Source organism: Cebus imitator, unplaced genomic scaffold, assembly GCF_001604975.1.
Source record: "Cebus imitator isolate Cc_AM_T3 unplaced genomic scaffold, Cebus_imitator-1.0 Scaffold166, whole genome shotgun sequence".
Lineage (NCBI taxonomy): Eukaryota > Metazoa > Chordata > Mammalia > Primates > Cebidae > Cebus > Cebus imitator.
The window spans coordinates 3,661,187-3,677,583 of NW_016107481.1; the positions used below are offsets into that span (position 1 = coordinate 3,661,187).

Genomic DNA, 16,397 nt, shown 5'->3' on the forward strand with positions numbered 1-16,397 from the left:
CGCCGAAGCATCAGGCTCAAAAGGACAGATAACCTTAAACATCAAGATTTTAAATAATAAAACACAACTCTCCTCAATCTAAACCCTAGGATTTGGATGATGTTTCCCGGACATGGTTTCTCCCGAGAGGAAACAAGAGGCAGGAAAGGCAGGTAACTGAAATTGCCTCTTGTAAAGGGGCTCAGCGCAGAGAAGGGATGAGATAATAGCGGCGATGGGGATATTTTCCCTTCTCTCGCTTTCTATCTTGGAAACAAGGGTCCGAGTGGCGGCCGCGGCGGGGCAGTCCAAGCTCCGGGGTACTGGCGGGAGGAGACTCAACCAGCGACAGGGGCTCGCAGGGGGACCCCGCCGGCGGCGGCCAGGAGAGCCCAGGTCCTCCCCGATCCCAGGATGCACTGCTCCCCGCCCCCTCCCCGCGCCGCGTTCCGCCTCCCCTCGGCCCCGGCCCCCTCCCGCCCAGCTCGGGGAGGCGGGGACGCGGCGGCGGCGGCGCCTTCTCCAGTCGCGTCTTTCGCAGTCACTGGGGAGCCCGGCGGTGGCAGCACCTTTCGAGGCAGAGCCTCTTAGCTGCGAGCCCGCCGGCCAGTGAGTGAGAGGACGGATAGACTGACGGCGGAGCCGACAGACGGACGGACAGCGGCACCGCCAGACGGCCAGAGACGCCTCAAGTTCCGCCATGAGCTGGGGCACGGAGCTGTGGGTGAGTGGAGGAGAGGGGCGCTCCGTGTGGACCCCGGCCCCCGAAAAGCACGGGTTGGCGCCGTGGACCCTCGGCGGTGAGGGCGCGCACCGCCGTCCTCGGCCCCGCGCTGGCGGAGGATGAGGGTCCCGCTTCTCTTTGTGTGCAGACTCCTCTTTCCTTCTCGGCCGGGGGTCGAGGGGGCCGCTAGTCCGCACTCCCGCCTTTGCCGCCGCGGTGGGGCTCGGGCGGCGCCCGGGACGGCCTGGGGAGCAGCTCGCGAGCTCCCGCGTCTGCCAGGATCGTCTCTCGTCCCTTCTCGCTCCTCCGCCTTCACTTTCCCGACGCCTGGCTTCGCGCCAGGCGGTTCGTCTCTCCCTTTGTATCTCTCAGCCCGGAGGCGGGGGAGGGGGTCCATTGTCCCCAAGGGGCGCTGTTCGAGGGCTAGGAGGGGGCCTGCCGCGGTCCCTAGCCCGGGCCAGGATCCGCGGGGCTAGGGCGTCGCCGGGCTGGGGCGGCGTGGGGAGCGGGGAGGCGCCGCCTAGAGCCCTCGCCCCAGGTATGGGGACCCGGGCGGCTTTGTTCGGAGCCCGGCCTCGGGCCAGCCAGGCCCAGCCCACACGCCCATTTCCCTCTCCTTGCCACTGTGCTTTGGGCGGGCATAGCTTCGATGGACTCCTGTTTGGCTACCCCCCGCTGCAGCCTTTGGCTGGTGGGTTGGTTTTGGGGGCTGAATTGATAAATCGAGTGATCGATGGGGAAGCTAATTTTGCTTAAAGGAGCGTAGGTTTCCCTGTTGCTCACTTCCCCCTCCGTTCTTTATTCTCATTCGTCCTTTCTCCTTCGTTCTCTCCTTTTCTTTCCTCCCCGTCTTTCTTTGGCACCGGAGGCTCCAGACAATGCCCCGAGTCTGGCCAAGGTACGGGCGGAGGGTAATAGGTCAGAGAATTTGCTCCCAGCGCCGGCGCGGAAGGGTGGAGGTGTGGAGGGCAGTGATTTCTCAGGTGCGGCCGGGGGAACTGGGGGCGTGGGGGCGCTGTCCCGAGAGCTGCCTGGCCTCAGCCACTCCCCTTTTTATTCCACCTGTGCCTGTTTTCCTTGCCTTTTGTTCGCGAGGATCTCGTGAAATCACTGCAGAGAAAGGGGAGAAATAACTTTTGAGTATGTATGTGCCCTGCTAGGGTGGGAGTGAAAGCCGATCGGTTAATTGAAAGGCAAAATGTTTTCTTATTTTTCACGTCTACTCTTGGATTGGGAATCTTAGAACTGAGAGACTTAGAGTCCATCTAGTGAATGCTTAGCCAGCCAGGAATCTCTTGTGCAACATTCTGGACAAGGGCTTACCCAGTCTGTAAACACACCACCCAAGAGAAAATACCTTAGGAGCCCTTTCATTCCGTTTCTTAGATAGCATTAATTGTTCTTACATTGGGGAGGATTGTATCGTACATGAATTATGCAAAGTTTAATCCTTTTACATTGCTAAGTTTCTCAGACATTATTGGCCTTTTTTCCTTACACTTTGTGCATTCTGTAATTGATTTTAGTGAGTTATCAATGAAAGGAAATGGGTATAGTTTTATTGTCAATGTTTTAAATTTTTTCATGCTTATTAGAGTGCATTCATCTATTTTTATAATTACAAAATAATATTTGCCTACTTAAATGACTCGTGCTTCAAAGGAAACTAAAATGTAAGCAGAGTACTTTAAAAAAGTAAACATGGGAAAACAGTGGAGGCATGTTATTTAGATTTAACTCTTAAGATTTTTAAAAAATTCACCTTGTATCACACTAAAGAAAAAGTTTAAGGGAAAACAATATTTTAGTGAATAAAATGCGATTGTAAAAGCTTTTTAAAAAACTTACAGTATTACATAAGGAAACTATTCCATTCCTCTACTGTCTCCTGTAATTTGGTTATTTACTTTTAGCATTTAAATAGTTTTTCAGCAATCTGAAAAGATAAACTGTAGAAGAGATGAGAATTTTTGTCCTAACTAAAATTTGTTTTGTGTCCTTTGGAAATTCCGAGAAAATGTTTTTAATTTTTCTCTTAACATTTAATACATCTCTATATTTTAAGATTTTTAATTGTATGAGGATTTGAGGGAAACATTTATTAGAAACTAAGAAATGTAGAATGTAGTAATATTACCTTGATGTCTAAAACTTAGATAAGTAGAACTTGGTGCGGAGGATATTGTTGGGACTAGAAGAATCCTTAGAAAAATTTGAGTATACTTCCTGTTTTTACTCTTCTCAGTTTTGAAAAATGATTTTACTTCCAATGGATCGTAATGTAATACAAACACCTGTGCTGTTCTCTTGCCGTTGAGGAATTTGAGGTTGGGAAATTGTCTTGAAATTTTGGATTCAGTATCCAGTTCTCCTGTTATTTCCTATTTAGAATCACATTACTGTCCCGAAGGGTTAATTATTGAGAATGAGAATACGTTGTTACAGAAAAAAATATGTAGCCATGTACTCAAACCTGTCTGTTTTTTGTAACAATCATTGGAGTTTTTATTGCTATTTTAGTGCTTTTTAAGTCATGTTAAATTTGAGAAAGAAAGATTCCTTTCAGTAGGACAGCTCTAATACTGACTTTGGGGGACTTTTATAATGAATGATATGCTAAGTGGGTTGTGTCAGACTGGTTGTGTAGCTGTTAGGAGATATGAACTAACTGGTAATGAATTTGAGCTGTGCTTACAGGGATTTCTAGTGTTCCAAATGAGTAAATAAATTAGTGAATACATATTACAGTCACAGTTTTGCATTGTGTTCTGGGTAATACCAAAGAAAGAGATGATACTGTCTTCACTTCTTCAGGATGCAAGGTAGCATCTCAGGCATTGCTTATTGTGTTCATTTCTTTATTACATAATAAGAATAGATGGTTTAGTTAGCCAAATATGAATTAATAGTTTCACAAAGCATGGATTTTGAAATTATTAGCTTTTTGTTTGGTTGGTTTTTTTTACTGATAGAGAAATTAGAGATTGGAGAAGACCTATGTTTAGTCAATAGGTTTTACTTATTAAGAAAAAGGTTTTTAGTTTTTTATTACCTGGTTAAAGTTAGAAAAAAAAATCTGTGTATGGGTTGTGACTGTATGTATAGATAAGAAAAAAATATATGGCTGAGCACCTCACATTCATATGATTTAATGAAAAATATGCTATTCAAGGGAAATGCTGGACAAGTCTGGTAGTTAGAAGATGGATTCAGATATCTGATGTATAGATGCATATAAATCTTTTTTATGCCTTAATCTCCTGGCCTATATAATCTTTGGCCCTTAGTTTAAGAATGTATAATTTAAAAACCATTGTTATTTTTATCATATTATTATATTATTTTTGAGACAGAATCTCTTTGTCGCCCAGCCTGGAGTGCAGTGGCATGATCTTGGCTCACTGCAACCTCAGACTCCCAGGTTCAAGCGATTCTCCCACTTCAGCCTTCTGATTAGCTAGGATTACAGGCATGCACCACCATGCTGACTAATTTTTGTATTTCTAGTAGAAACAGGGTTTCGCCTTGTTGGCCAGGCTGGTCTCAAACTCCTGAGCTCAGGTGATTTGCCCACCTCGGCCTCCCAAAGTGCTGGGATTACAGGTGTGAGCCACCATCCCTGGCCTTCATCATATTATTAACTAGATACATTTGACAAAGCTTCTATCTTTTTGGAAGAAACTGAAAAATGTGGGTTGAGTGATAGATTAGGTGGATAATTTATGTATTACCCCCAGTCTTAATCCATTAATGCTTCATTATCTTTGCTTTGTAGCACTTTATATACCACTTAAATTTACATTGTAAGTGACTAGATTGTCCTTGAGTATAGAGAGGCTGGATTCATCTTTGTTTTCACTGACGAAAACAATGCTTGTAAGTGATCATGAATGTTTTGGCCATTTGAATTAATAGTTGATTGCATTACCCAGAGTATTGATTACTAATTAGCAAGTGTATTTTTAGGGTTCTGAAGGTCTTTGTAGGTGATGATAGGCCAGGTGATCCCATAACAGCCCAAACAAGTCTAAAGCTAAAACTAAAATGATAGTAAAGTTTTACTACTTGGGTTAAACATTTTTATCAAGTAAAATGGTAAAAGAATGAGGAAGAAATTACCTACAGGTAATGATAGCTTGGTGATGTAACTGACTAAATAATTGGTGAGATCTTAGGCCCCATTAATAGATTTATCTGGAAGAAGGGAATTGGGTCTCATTATAGCCTACTGGTTAGACCATATCTGTAATATATATTTATACTTTTAGAGATGGAGTCTTGCTATGCTCTCAGGCCAGTCTTGAACTCCTGGATTCTAGCAATTGTCATGACTTAAGCTTCCAAGAAGCTGTGACTGTCTATAATATTATTGACTTTAATTTTACTTCACATTGTTTAGAGGGTGCTTGTCCAGAGGAGGTTGACAAAGAAAATTCATTATTAATGTAAACTGAATTGCTTCTCCAAAAGCAAATGAAAGGCCATGAAACTGCTATAGGAATTCAGTTTTATTTTAAAAATACAATAATTATTTTTTGTCTGTTATATGGGAAGCACTGTTATGTTTGGCGAGATTTGATTTATGAAGGCTTGTGATATTGGCCCTGCCCTGACAAAAGATAGAGTTGACTTGAGGTGATACAACTTTACTAACTCCAAAATACTTCTCTACATTGATACCACTACACAGAATGCCCTCTGTTGACCAGTTCCTATCAACCCATGCCTCCACACTACACATTCTGGATATTATCTTTCTTATGGGACTACCACCTTATATTATAGTTATTTCTTCTGCATTCAAAGCTTAGGGAAATGGTCATGGTATAAATACTTATTTATATCTTCCCTTTTGTTGGTAGAAATTGTTGTGTTCAACATTGTATTACAGATGTTATTGCTATTAAAGAGGATGAGTGTGAGTTATCAAGGCATCTGCTTATGTCACCATTCCATAATGACTATAATAAGTTGGAAGCTGGAGAGCTGCCTCTAATCAGTATCTCCTTTGCATTGCCACTCATACTCCAATTATTTCCATTTGCTTTCCCTGCGTTTTTCTTAAAATATTTGCTCTTTTTCCTTCCCCCACCCTATAAAATGTGATTTTGGCTGGAAACTTCAAAAAAACCTATTCTACCAACTTTTCCTGTCAGTCAGTTTGTAGACAGAAAGCATGGCAAGAGAATAGTGATGGCTTTTAATTATCAAATACCTTCTGTGTATATCAACAAGTGGTATCTTGTTTAGTAATCTTTCATCTTTAAACATTTTCACTTCAGTAGCAAAAAAATTCTGTCTCGGGGACTATATAGAATAGGAAAAACTGGTAGGAAAGCTTATGTAAAGGTTTTGTTTTATAGAATGTAAAAGCTGTTCGATATTTCACTTCAGGCCATGTCTAACACAATTAAAATATGTAAACAGGACTGATGCTTGTTCATTCAACAGATGTTTATTTCATGACTATTACAGCTTGGGCACCAAGCTAGGCTTCCTGGGGCATACTAAAAGAATCAATTATATGTCAGCGTAAGCCTCAAAGCCACCCTAAAATAAGTAGAAAGTAATAAATAGACCTTAGGGCTGCGAAAAATGACTTTTCACTCTAGATATCACAGGAAAATCTTTAGGAAGGCTGTGTCTTTTGACCTAGGTTTTGGAATAAGAAGGGTTATGCAGGCAGGGGTTCCTGAGAAGTTCCTAGAAGGCAGATATTCTATCTTATTCATTGTCTGATTCATTGCTGTATCCTGCCTGGCTTAGAGCCTGACATTATTAGGGTCTTTAATAAATATTTGCTGGACTAACTTGGGTATAGTGTTAGGTTTGACTTGAATTTGAGTGTAGAATGCCGGAAAAGAAGTGATGAAGGGTAGATTGGAATGAGGGAGGCAAAGAGATTGGTCCGGCTGAATGCTTGATTCATGAACTGTGTGTGTGTGTGTGTGTGTGTGTGTGTGTGTGTGTAATGCATTTGATTGATTGATTGTATATAATCAATCCACTTTTCAGACCATTTAAAAATTCACAGAAGAAAATCTTTGTTAGTAGAAGGGATTACCTCTTGCTTCTCACTACTTTGGTGGTAAGAGGGGGAATACCCCTGGGTTTTAGAGGATGAGAGTGTATTGATTTTATCACCCCTGCAAGAATATTTTGAAGGATGTTAGTTCCTTTAATAACTAAATGTTATTGATTTGAAATCAATTTTATTTTTAAATATATATTATTACTACAGCTGATTTATACTGTTTTTTCTTTCCCCTTTATCTGTGACTTTATACTGTAGGCTCTTCATATATGTGATTTCTGCATCTGTGGATTCAACCAACCATGGACTGGAAATATTAATTCAAACAATTGTACAACAATAAAAATAACACAAATCTAAAAACAATATAGCATAACTATTTACACATATCATTTACATTGTATTAGGTATTGTAAGTAATCTAGAGATGACTTAAAGTACATGGGAGGATGAATATACTCTGCTGTTTTATTTTTATTTTATTTTTAGAGATAGGTTCTTGCTCTGTCACCCAGGCTGGAGTGCAGTGGCATGATCATAGCTCAGCCTTAAACTCCTGGGCTCAAGCGATCCTCCCATATCAACCTCTCAAGTAGCTAGGACTCCAAGCATGTGCTACCATACCCAGCTAATTTCTTTAATTTTTTTGTAGAGACAAAGTCTTGCTGTATTGCTCACCCTGGTCATGAACTCCTGGCCTCAAATGATTTTCCTCCGTTAGCCTCCCAAAGTGCTGGAATTACAGGCCTGAGCCACCATGCCTGGCCCTATGCCCACAGGCCGTTTTATAAGGGACTTCAGCATCCATGGCGAATACCAATGCTGGTGGACAACTATATTTTTACTTCTATATCAGTTTAGATATCAGTGCTTTTTCTGGAAGTGAGAGGGTGTTCATTGCGAAAATGCAGTTAGTTTTGATCCCTATACTTTTGCTTTAATTCCTAGTTTCATGAGCTGATTTATGTATTGAGTTTTCTTTTTTTTTGAGATGGAGTTTCGCCCTTGTTACCCAGGCTGGAGTGCAATGGCGCGATCTCGGCTCACCGCAACCTCCGCCTCCTGGGTTCAGGCAATTCTCCTGCCTCAGCCTCCTGAGTAGCTGGGAGTACAGGCACGTGCCACCATGCCCAGCTAATTTTTTTGTCGTTTTAGTAGAGACGGGGTTTCACCATGTTGACCAGGATGGTCTCGATCTCTTGACCTTGTGATCCACCCACCTCGGCCTCCCAAAGTGCTGGGATTACAGGCTTGAGCCGCCGCGCCCGGCCCGTGTTTTCTAATAACAAAATATTTTAGAATATTTGAAATATCACCTTCCAGTTGATGACAATGTTAAATGCTTTAAAACTGCAAATTGTGCTTTAAAAATATTAAAAATAATCTAAATAATTTTAATATTGTCACATATGCCTTTCAGCATTTTTTTTCTTAGAATAAATCATATTCTATGATTGGTTTTACAGAATTTTCATTGACTAGTTCTTTGAAACCTCTTTTATACTATAGGGGATTGCTGCCAGGCATTGTAAGATGTTATCTACCTGGGCATGGTGGTACTCCCCTCTAGTCCCAACTATTTGGGAGCTTAAGGAGGGAAGATACCTTGAGCCCAGGAATTTGAGTCCAGCCTGGGCAATATAATGAGATGCTGTCTCCAAGGAAAAAAAAAGTCTGACTGCTTTTTGTAATGTGGAAGTCAAGATTTAGAATCTATATGGAGCCCAAGAAAAAAAAGTCTATAGTAACAAGGATAAAAGTTTTTGTAAAGTGTCTATATTGCTTCCAAATTATTCATGTTTGGCAATTAGGGGAATTTTTTCCCTTAAGTTCTTGATGGAAAACTAATCAGCAGATTTTACAAATATCTCATTAAAGTTGGGAAATACTAGTATTTGTATACTTGTTATAGTTTGAAAAGAATAAATGTGTGAAGTGAGACTTTTCTATTTTTGGCACACTTTAATTTTGTTGTTTTTAGGGAGTAAAGGATCTGTTTTGTTTTTGTTGTGTCCTTGCTGTGTACCCAATTTATAGAAAAGGAGCCAGGTGCAGTGGCTCATGCCTGTAATTCCAGCACTTTGGGAGGCCAAGATGGGCAGATCTCTTGAGCCCAGAGAGACCAGCCAAGCATGGTGGTGTGCACCTGTAGTCCCAGCTACTCAGGAGGCTGAGACAAAAGAATCACCTGAGCCCAGGAGTCAAGGCTGCAATGAGCTGTGATCTGCCACTGCACTTCAGCCTGGGTGATAGAGTGAGACCCTGTCACACAAAAAAAAAAAAAAGGAAAAAAAAAGTGGTTGCTTATGGGGGAGTATTTACTGGGGATGACAAGCCATTGAATCCCTCTACTGATTCAACAAATATTTGAGTGTTAAATGTATACCAATTCCTTTCCCCTCCCTCCCTCCCACTTCTTTCTTTTGTTTCTTGGCAGGGTCTCACCCCATAACCCAGGCTGGAGTGCAGTGGTGCCATCACAGCTTACTATAGCTTTGACCTACCTGATTCAGGTGATCCTGCCTCCTCGGCCTCTTAAGTAGCAGGACTATAGGTGCTTGCCACCATACACAACAAATTTTTGTATTTTTTGTAGAGATAGCGTGTAGCCATATTGCCGAGGCTGTTCTTAATCTCCTGGGCTCAAATCACCTGCCTACCTTAGCCACCCAAAGCACTGGGGATTGCAAGTGTGAGCCGTTGCATCTGACCTCCAACCACTATTCTGAATTGCATTGCCACTGATTACTTTTTTAGGTTTTAAAATTTCATTTAAATGATACCATATGATAAGTACTTCTTTGCATCTTCTTCCATTTAACATTTGTTTTCTTCCATTTTTCATCTTCTTCCTTGATATCTGAGAATCATCCTTCCATGGTTAGTTGCAATGTTCCATTTTATGTATAGAATTTGTATTTTCTTCTGCCATTTGCTTGGTGTCATTACTGGTCTGGGATTACCTTAAACCGGGTTTAAGATGTACAATTCCCTTGTGTGGTTGTTGGATTTTGATTTTTCTCTCCCTGTATCTCTTGCTAGCTTAAAAAAACAGTTTCAGGATTGGCAAACTTCCTCAGAGCAAGAGTAGCTTATATGCTCTTTTACCTTTCTGGATTCTCCTTTTTACTTCATATATATTGACTTGTCTTTAATGATTTAAAAATTTTGAAATATATTTTATCCAGATTTTTAAATTCAGTTAAATAGTGATAGTTCACCCAGATAACTTAGTCCACCATTACTAGAAATAGGAATTTCTTATATTAAGTTTCTAATTTTTGCTATTTTAATTTCTCAGAGCCTTATTTTTTTGGTTTTGTTTTCTGAATGTAATTTTAAAATAGCATCTACCTGTATCTTGGAGTAATATCTTCTCTTAGTTCTTTTTATAGATCAAAGATAGGTTTTTGAGGAGGAAAACTGGATATCCACATGAAGAAGAATGAATTTTTTTGTTTTTAGGTAGAGATGGAGGTCTCACTATGTTGCCCAGGCTGGTCTTCAACTTCTGGGCCCAAGTGATTCTCCTGCCTCAGCCTCCCAAACTGTTGGGATTACAGGTGTGGGCCACCATGCCAGGCCCAGAAGAATGAAATTAGACCTTCGTGTCACACCACATACAAAATCAACTTAAAATGGATTAAAGACTTAAACATAGGACCTGAAACTAAAAATACTAGAAGAAAATATAGGAGAGAAGTTCCATGACATTGGTCTGGTCAGAGGTTTTTTAGCTATGACTCCAAAAACACAGGCAACAAAAGCAAAATGAACAAGTGGGATTACATCAAACCAAAAGGCTTCTACACAACAAGGGAAGCAATCAACAGAGTAAAGAGACAACCCATGGAATGGAAGAATATTACAGTTGTCTGCCGTTCAGTTTTGCTTTTTGTGGTCAACTGTGGTCTGAAAATATTAAATGGAAATTTTCAGAAATAAACATTCACATAACTTTTGATACTATTTATTATTGTTATAATTGTTCTCTATTGTTGTTAATCTCTTACGGTGCTTAATTTATAAACTGAACTTTATCATAAGTATAGAAGTATAAGAAAAACATAGTGTAGACTTATATAGGCTTTAGTACTACCCAAGGTTTCAGGCATCCTCTGGGGGTCTTATAATGTGTCCTCTGTGGGCTGAATTTGGTGGCTCACACCTGTAATCCCAGCACTTCGGGAGGCCGAGGTGGGTGGATCACTTGAGGCCAGGGGTATGAGACCAGCCTAGTCAACATGGCAAAACCCCATCTCTACTAAAAGTACAGAAATTAGCCAGGCATGGTGGCACGCACCCGTAATCCCAGCTACTCCAAAGGTCGAGGCACAAGAATCGATGGAACCCAGGAGGCGGAGGTTACAGTGAGCTGAGATCACACCACTGCACTCAGACTGAGCAACACAGAGAGACACTGTCTCACCAAAAAAACCCTGTATTTGCAAACTATGCATCTGATAAGGGGTTAATACCCAAAATATGTAAGGAACTCAGACAACTCAATAGCAAGAAAACAACTTGATTAAAAATGGGCTAAGGACCTGAGCATACATTTCTTGAAAGAAGACGTATAATTGGCCAACATGTATATGAAGAAATGCTCATCATCTCTAATCATCAGGGAAATGCAAATTAAAGCCCCAATGAGATACCACCTTACAGCTATTCTAGGGCTATTATTTAAAAAAGGAAAGATAAATGTTGGCGAGGATGTGAAGAAAAGGGAACCCTTGTACACTGTTGGTGGAAATGTAAATTAGTGCAGCCATTATGGAAAACACTATGACAGTTCCTCAAAAAATTAAAAATAGACTGCCATATGGCCTAGCATTTCCACTTCTGTGTATTTATCCAAAGGATATGAAATCAGTATGGTGAAGAGATACCTGCACTCCACTTTCTTTGCAACATTTTTCACAGTAGCCAAGATATGGAATTGCTATGATTTGAATGTTTGTGTCCCCGCCAAAATACAAGTTGAAGCTTAGTCTCCAGTGCCAAAGTACATATTACGTGCCCCTTCTCTGAAATGGTTAGAGAAGACCAGAAGTGTTCTTGATTTCAGATTTTTCTTTTGATTTTGGAATATTTGCATTATACTTACCAACTGAGTATCCCAAATCTGAAAATCCAAAACCTTAACTGCTCCAATGAGCATTTCCTTTGAGCATCATGTTGGCACTCAAAAGGTTTTGGAACATTTCAGATTTTGGATGCTCAATCTGTTTTAAGCAGTGGGGCCTTTAAGAAGTTATTAGTCTGTAAGGGCTCTGCCTTCATGGAGGGGATAACAGCCCTTATAAAAGGACCTGAGGGAGATAGTTCACATCTTCCATTCCTATTTGCCTTTTTGCTGTGTGAGGACACAGCACCAATGTGCTATTCTTGGAAGCAGAGACCAGCCTTCACCAGATACCAGTTCTACTGGCACCTTGATTTTGGACTTCCCAACCTCCAGAACTATGACAAATAAATTTCTGTTCTTTATAAACTACCCAGTCTCAGATACTTTCTTTTTAGCAGCACAAATGGACTGAAACAGGAAGCAATGTAAACATCTATCAGTGGATGAATGGATAAAGAAAATATTGTGCATCTTCACAATGGAATACTATTCGTCCTTAAAAAGAAGGAAATTCCAGGCACTTATTTTCAGGATCTCCTGGGGCTGTGTCACAGGAAAAAAGACAAAGGAAAAAAAGGAAATCTTGTCATTTATGATAACATGGATGAACCTGGAGGATATCATGTTAAGTGAAATAAGCCAGGCATAAAGAGATAAATACCACATAGTCTCACTTACGTGTGGAGTATAGAAAAGTTGAACTCATAGAAACAGAGCAAAATGATGGTAACCAGAGGCTGGGTGTGGGAAGAATTGGGAAATATTTGTCAAAATACTTAAACTTTCAGTTATGCAGGAAGAGTAAGTTCAAGAGATCTATTGTACATCATGCTGACTACAGTTAATGTATTGCATACTTGAAAATTGCCATGAGAATAATTTTGTTATGTTTAGTTTTCTTATCTTTGCATAATATCTGTAACCTCCAAGGTTGCATTTTTTCCTTTGTCTGTTTTGGTTTCTGTCTTTCATGTTGGAGGCTTTCCTTAAATATTTTGTGATTCCAGGACACTGGAAAGATACCTGTTAAAATTAGGGCATACTGAGCTCTGATATGCTCTACCTGTAAGTTTAGAGTTTGGGTGGTTTGAAGGTTTTGATCCCTTTTTTTTTTTTTTTTTTTGAGATGGAGTCTTGCTCTGTAGCCCAGGCTGGAGTGCAGTAGCACTGCCTCAGCTCATTGCAACCTATGCCTCCCGGGTCCCCATTCAAGCAGTTCTCCCACCTCAGCCTTCCAAGTAGCTGGGATTACAGGCACGAGCCACCATGCCCAACTAATTTTTTTGTTTTTTTTTTTTAGTAGAGATGGGGTTTTACCATGTTGGTCAGTCTGGTCTTGAACTCCTGACCTTGTGATCCGTCCACTTCGGCCTCCCAAAGTGTTGGGATTACAGGCGCGAACCACTGCACCCGGCCTTTTGATACTTTTTAAATTTTTTCCGTGAGACGGAGTCTTGCTCTCTTGCCAGGCTGGAGTGCAGTGGCGCCATCTTTGCTCACTACAACCTCGCCTCCTGTGTTCAAGAGGTTCTGCTGCCTCAGCCTCCCGAGTAGCTGGGATTACAGACATGCGTCACCACACCTGGCTAATTTTTGTATTTTTAGTAGAGATGGGGTTTCACCATGTTGGCCAGGATAGTCTCGATCTCTTGACCTCCTGATCTGCCCACCTCGGCCTCCCAAAGTGCTGGGATTACAGGTGTGAGCCACTGCGCCCAGCCAGTTTTTGATCCTTTTAAAGGAATTTTGCTTGTTAGTTTACCCTGGAGTGTTCCGATCCCCTTTTTCTTTTCCAATCATTTTGTGAAAGCCCAGCAGGCATGCAGAGTCCTTCTGAGGTAGAAGCAAATTGAAGTATTGATGTCACATATACCATTGCTGTTCATGGTGTTGGGAGTACAATTTTAATTTTTTTTTTTTAAATCAGGTTCTTAAACAAATAGCTTGTCTTACGTAACAAGACATTTAGAGGTAGGCTGTCACTGGCATGGGTTCACGAGATCCACACTCTCAAAGTCAGCATCTGTGCAATTGTTTTGGACTTTCCTTGAAGTTATAAGGTAACAGTTCTAACCATTGTGTTTGTATTTAAGGCAAAAAAAAAGTGGGGAACGTCAACAATGTTTGCCTCAAATACAAAAGCTTTCCTAGAAACCTTGCAAAAAATATCTCCTTCATTCTCATTGTCCAGAGCTGGGTGCACTACACTTGAACAAAATTAGGATTCTATTAGGAAGAAGAGGAATAGGTATAAGATACCCCAAAGCATAGAATATCGGGGATCTCTGTCTCCAAGGAGTTAATGATGACTTTGTAGAGAGAAAACATATATATGGATATTTGAATTATTACATGGGAGTTAAGAAAAGGATAATAATACAAGTAACTGATCAATCATTTTAAGAGGAGATAAAGTCTTCAGAGATCTCAATGTAGCCCACCATCGTTTTAAGAGGCCTGTTAGTGAAGGGCTCGTGTGTCTTAGCTGGATCTATGGACCACTTCTTGCTTGCTGCATATACCATGCCATGCTGACATCACCTTCTAGAATGGATGGGTGTTTTAAGCAAGTATCTAGAATTGATGGGCAGTGCATTGTGGAGTTGACCCGACTCAAGACAGATGAGAAGACTCTATGGGGACTGAGGAAAGAGTCATGCATGACACAAAAGGCCAGAAATTTATTTTGTGAGTAGAAGGTTTCCCTGGATGTTGGAAACAAAGAACTATATTTAACCCAGATTTCTTAGTCACCTAAATATAATACCAAGCTATAAATTTGTCTACAGAGAGTAAGAGACCATCAGTCTGGAGTTACTTTTTTTTTTAACTGTTAGACTTTATTTTTTAGAACATTTGTAAATTTACATAGAAATAGAGTAGATATTACTCCTGCTGCCCTGGTTTCTCCTATTATTAATATCTTACATTAATATGGTACCTTTGTTAGGATTAATGAACAAATATCGATACATTATTATTAACTAAAGGCCACAGTTTATTAAGGTTTCTTTACTTTTTAACCTAATGCCTCTATTTTGTTTTATATTGCATTTAGTTGTATGTCTCCTTAGACACTTGGCAGTAGCATTTTCTCAGACTTCCCTTGTTTTTGATAACCTTGAAGTTTTGAGGAATACTGGTCAAGTATATTGTAAGTATATACTGTTGGAAAATGTCTGATGTTTTTTATGGCTAGACTGGAGTTACGGGTTTTGGGGAGGAAGACCATACGTCATTTACATCACATCATTTCAAGGGTATCTCTTATCGACAGGATTTATCACTTTTGGTGTTAATCACCTGGCTGAAGTAGTGTTTATCAGATTTTTTCACTGTATTTTTTTCCCTCCTTTTTCTATACTGTACTCTTTGGAAGGAAGTCACTATGTATAGTGCACACTGAAGAAGAGGGGAGTCATGCTCCTGTTGTTTATGATAGAGTATCTACATAATTTATTTAGCGATCTTTTGCACAGGAGATTTGTCTTTTCTCCTCCATCTATTTATTCATCATTTATTTATATCAGTATGAACGCATGGATATTTGTATTGTACTTTGTGTTACAATCCAAGTCTACTTCATTATTGTTGCTCAGTTTATTTCAGCTTCGACCATTTGAGCTCTTTTAGTTGGTTTTTGTGTCCTTTTAATGCACTGCCATCAATAAGGATTTTCTTTTAAAGCGCTTTTTACTTTTTGGGACTATAAGATAGCTGAACCAGGCTCATTTTGTACATTTCCTCCCATCCCCTTCAGTGAGTTTGTTTCATACATTTGTAAAACAGATTCTCTTACCACATTTTACATTTTTTTTTTTTTTCTTTTTGAAATGGAGTCTCACTCTGTTGCCCAGGCTGGAGTGCAGTGGCACAGTCACTGCAACCTCTGCCTGCTGGGTTCAAGCGATTCTTCTACCTCAGCCTCCTGAGTAGCTGGGATTACAGATGTGTACCACCATGCCTGGCTAATTTTTGTATTTTTAGTGGAAACAGGGTTTCACCATGTTGGTCAGGCTATTCTCGAACTCCTGACATTGTGATCTGCCTGCCTCGGCTTCCCAAAGTGCTGGGATTATAGGCATGAGCCATGGTGTGGGGCTACATTTTACATTCTTTCTTGAGATTCTCTGATCTCCTAAACGATTTTTAAAACTTGCATACATTAACTTTAATTCTTTTGTGCTGTGAAGTTTTGTAGGTTTTGACAAGTGCATAATGCCATGAATCCAAAGTTCCAAGATCATATAGAATAGTTTCACTACCTTAAAAATCCCCTATGGCCTACCTCATACCCATTAGAGTTGCTATCATGAGAACCACAGAAAATAACTAGTGTTGGCAAGGATGTGAAGAAATTGAAACCCTTGTACACTTTTGGTAGGAACATAAAATGCTACTGTGCTGGGGAAAACAGTATGGTGGTTCCTCCAAAAATTAAACATATGATCCAGCAATTTCTCTTCTGAGCATATACCTAAAAGAATTGAAAGTAGGGTCTTTTTTTTTTGTTTTGCTTTTTTTTTTTT

At 40.4% G+C, this 16,397-nt stretch overlaps 1 protein-coding gene across 11 annotated transcripts in view; it reads left to right on the top strand.

The window, feature by feature from the left end:
* The first annotated feature begins 471 nt into the window (after window positions 1–471).
* Window positions 472–16,397, top strand: part of FNBP1L (formin binding protein 1 like) — a 94,614-nt gene continuing 78,688 nt past the window's right edge. For 3 of the 11 annotated variants that reach the window (XM_037744156.1, XM_037744157.1, XM_037744158.1), the window contains exon 1: window positions 472–703. In XM_037744156.1, coding sequence (XP_037600084.1) covers window positions 680–703 — 24 coding nt within the window. In that variant the 5' untranslated portion in view covers window positions 472–679. Of the gene's footprint in view, window positions 704–1,147; window positions 1,242–16,397 lie in introns of those variants that run through there. The other 8 variants (XM_017544199.2, XM_017544200.2, XM_037744160.1 and 5 more) reach the window with 5 other exon arrangements.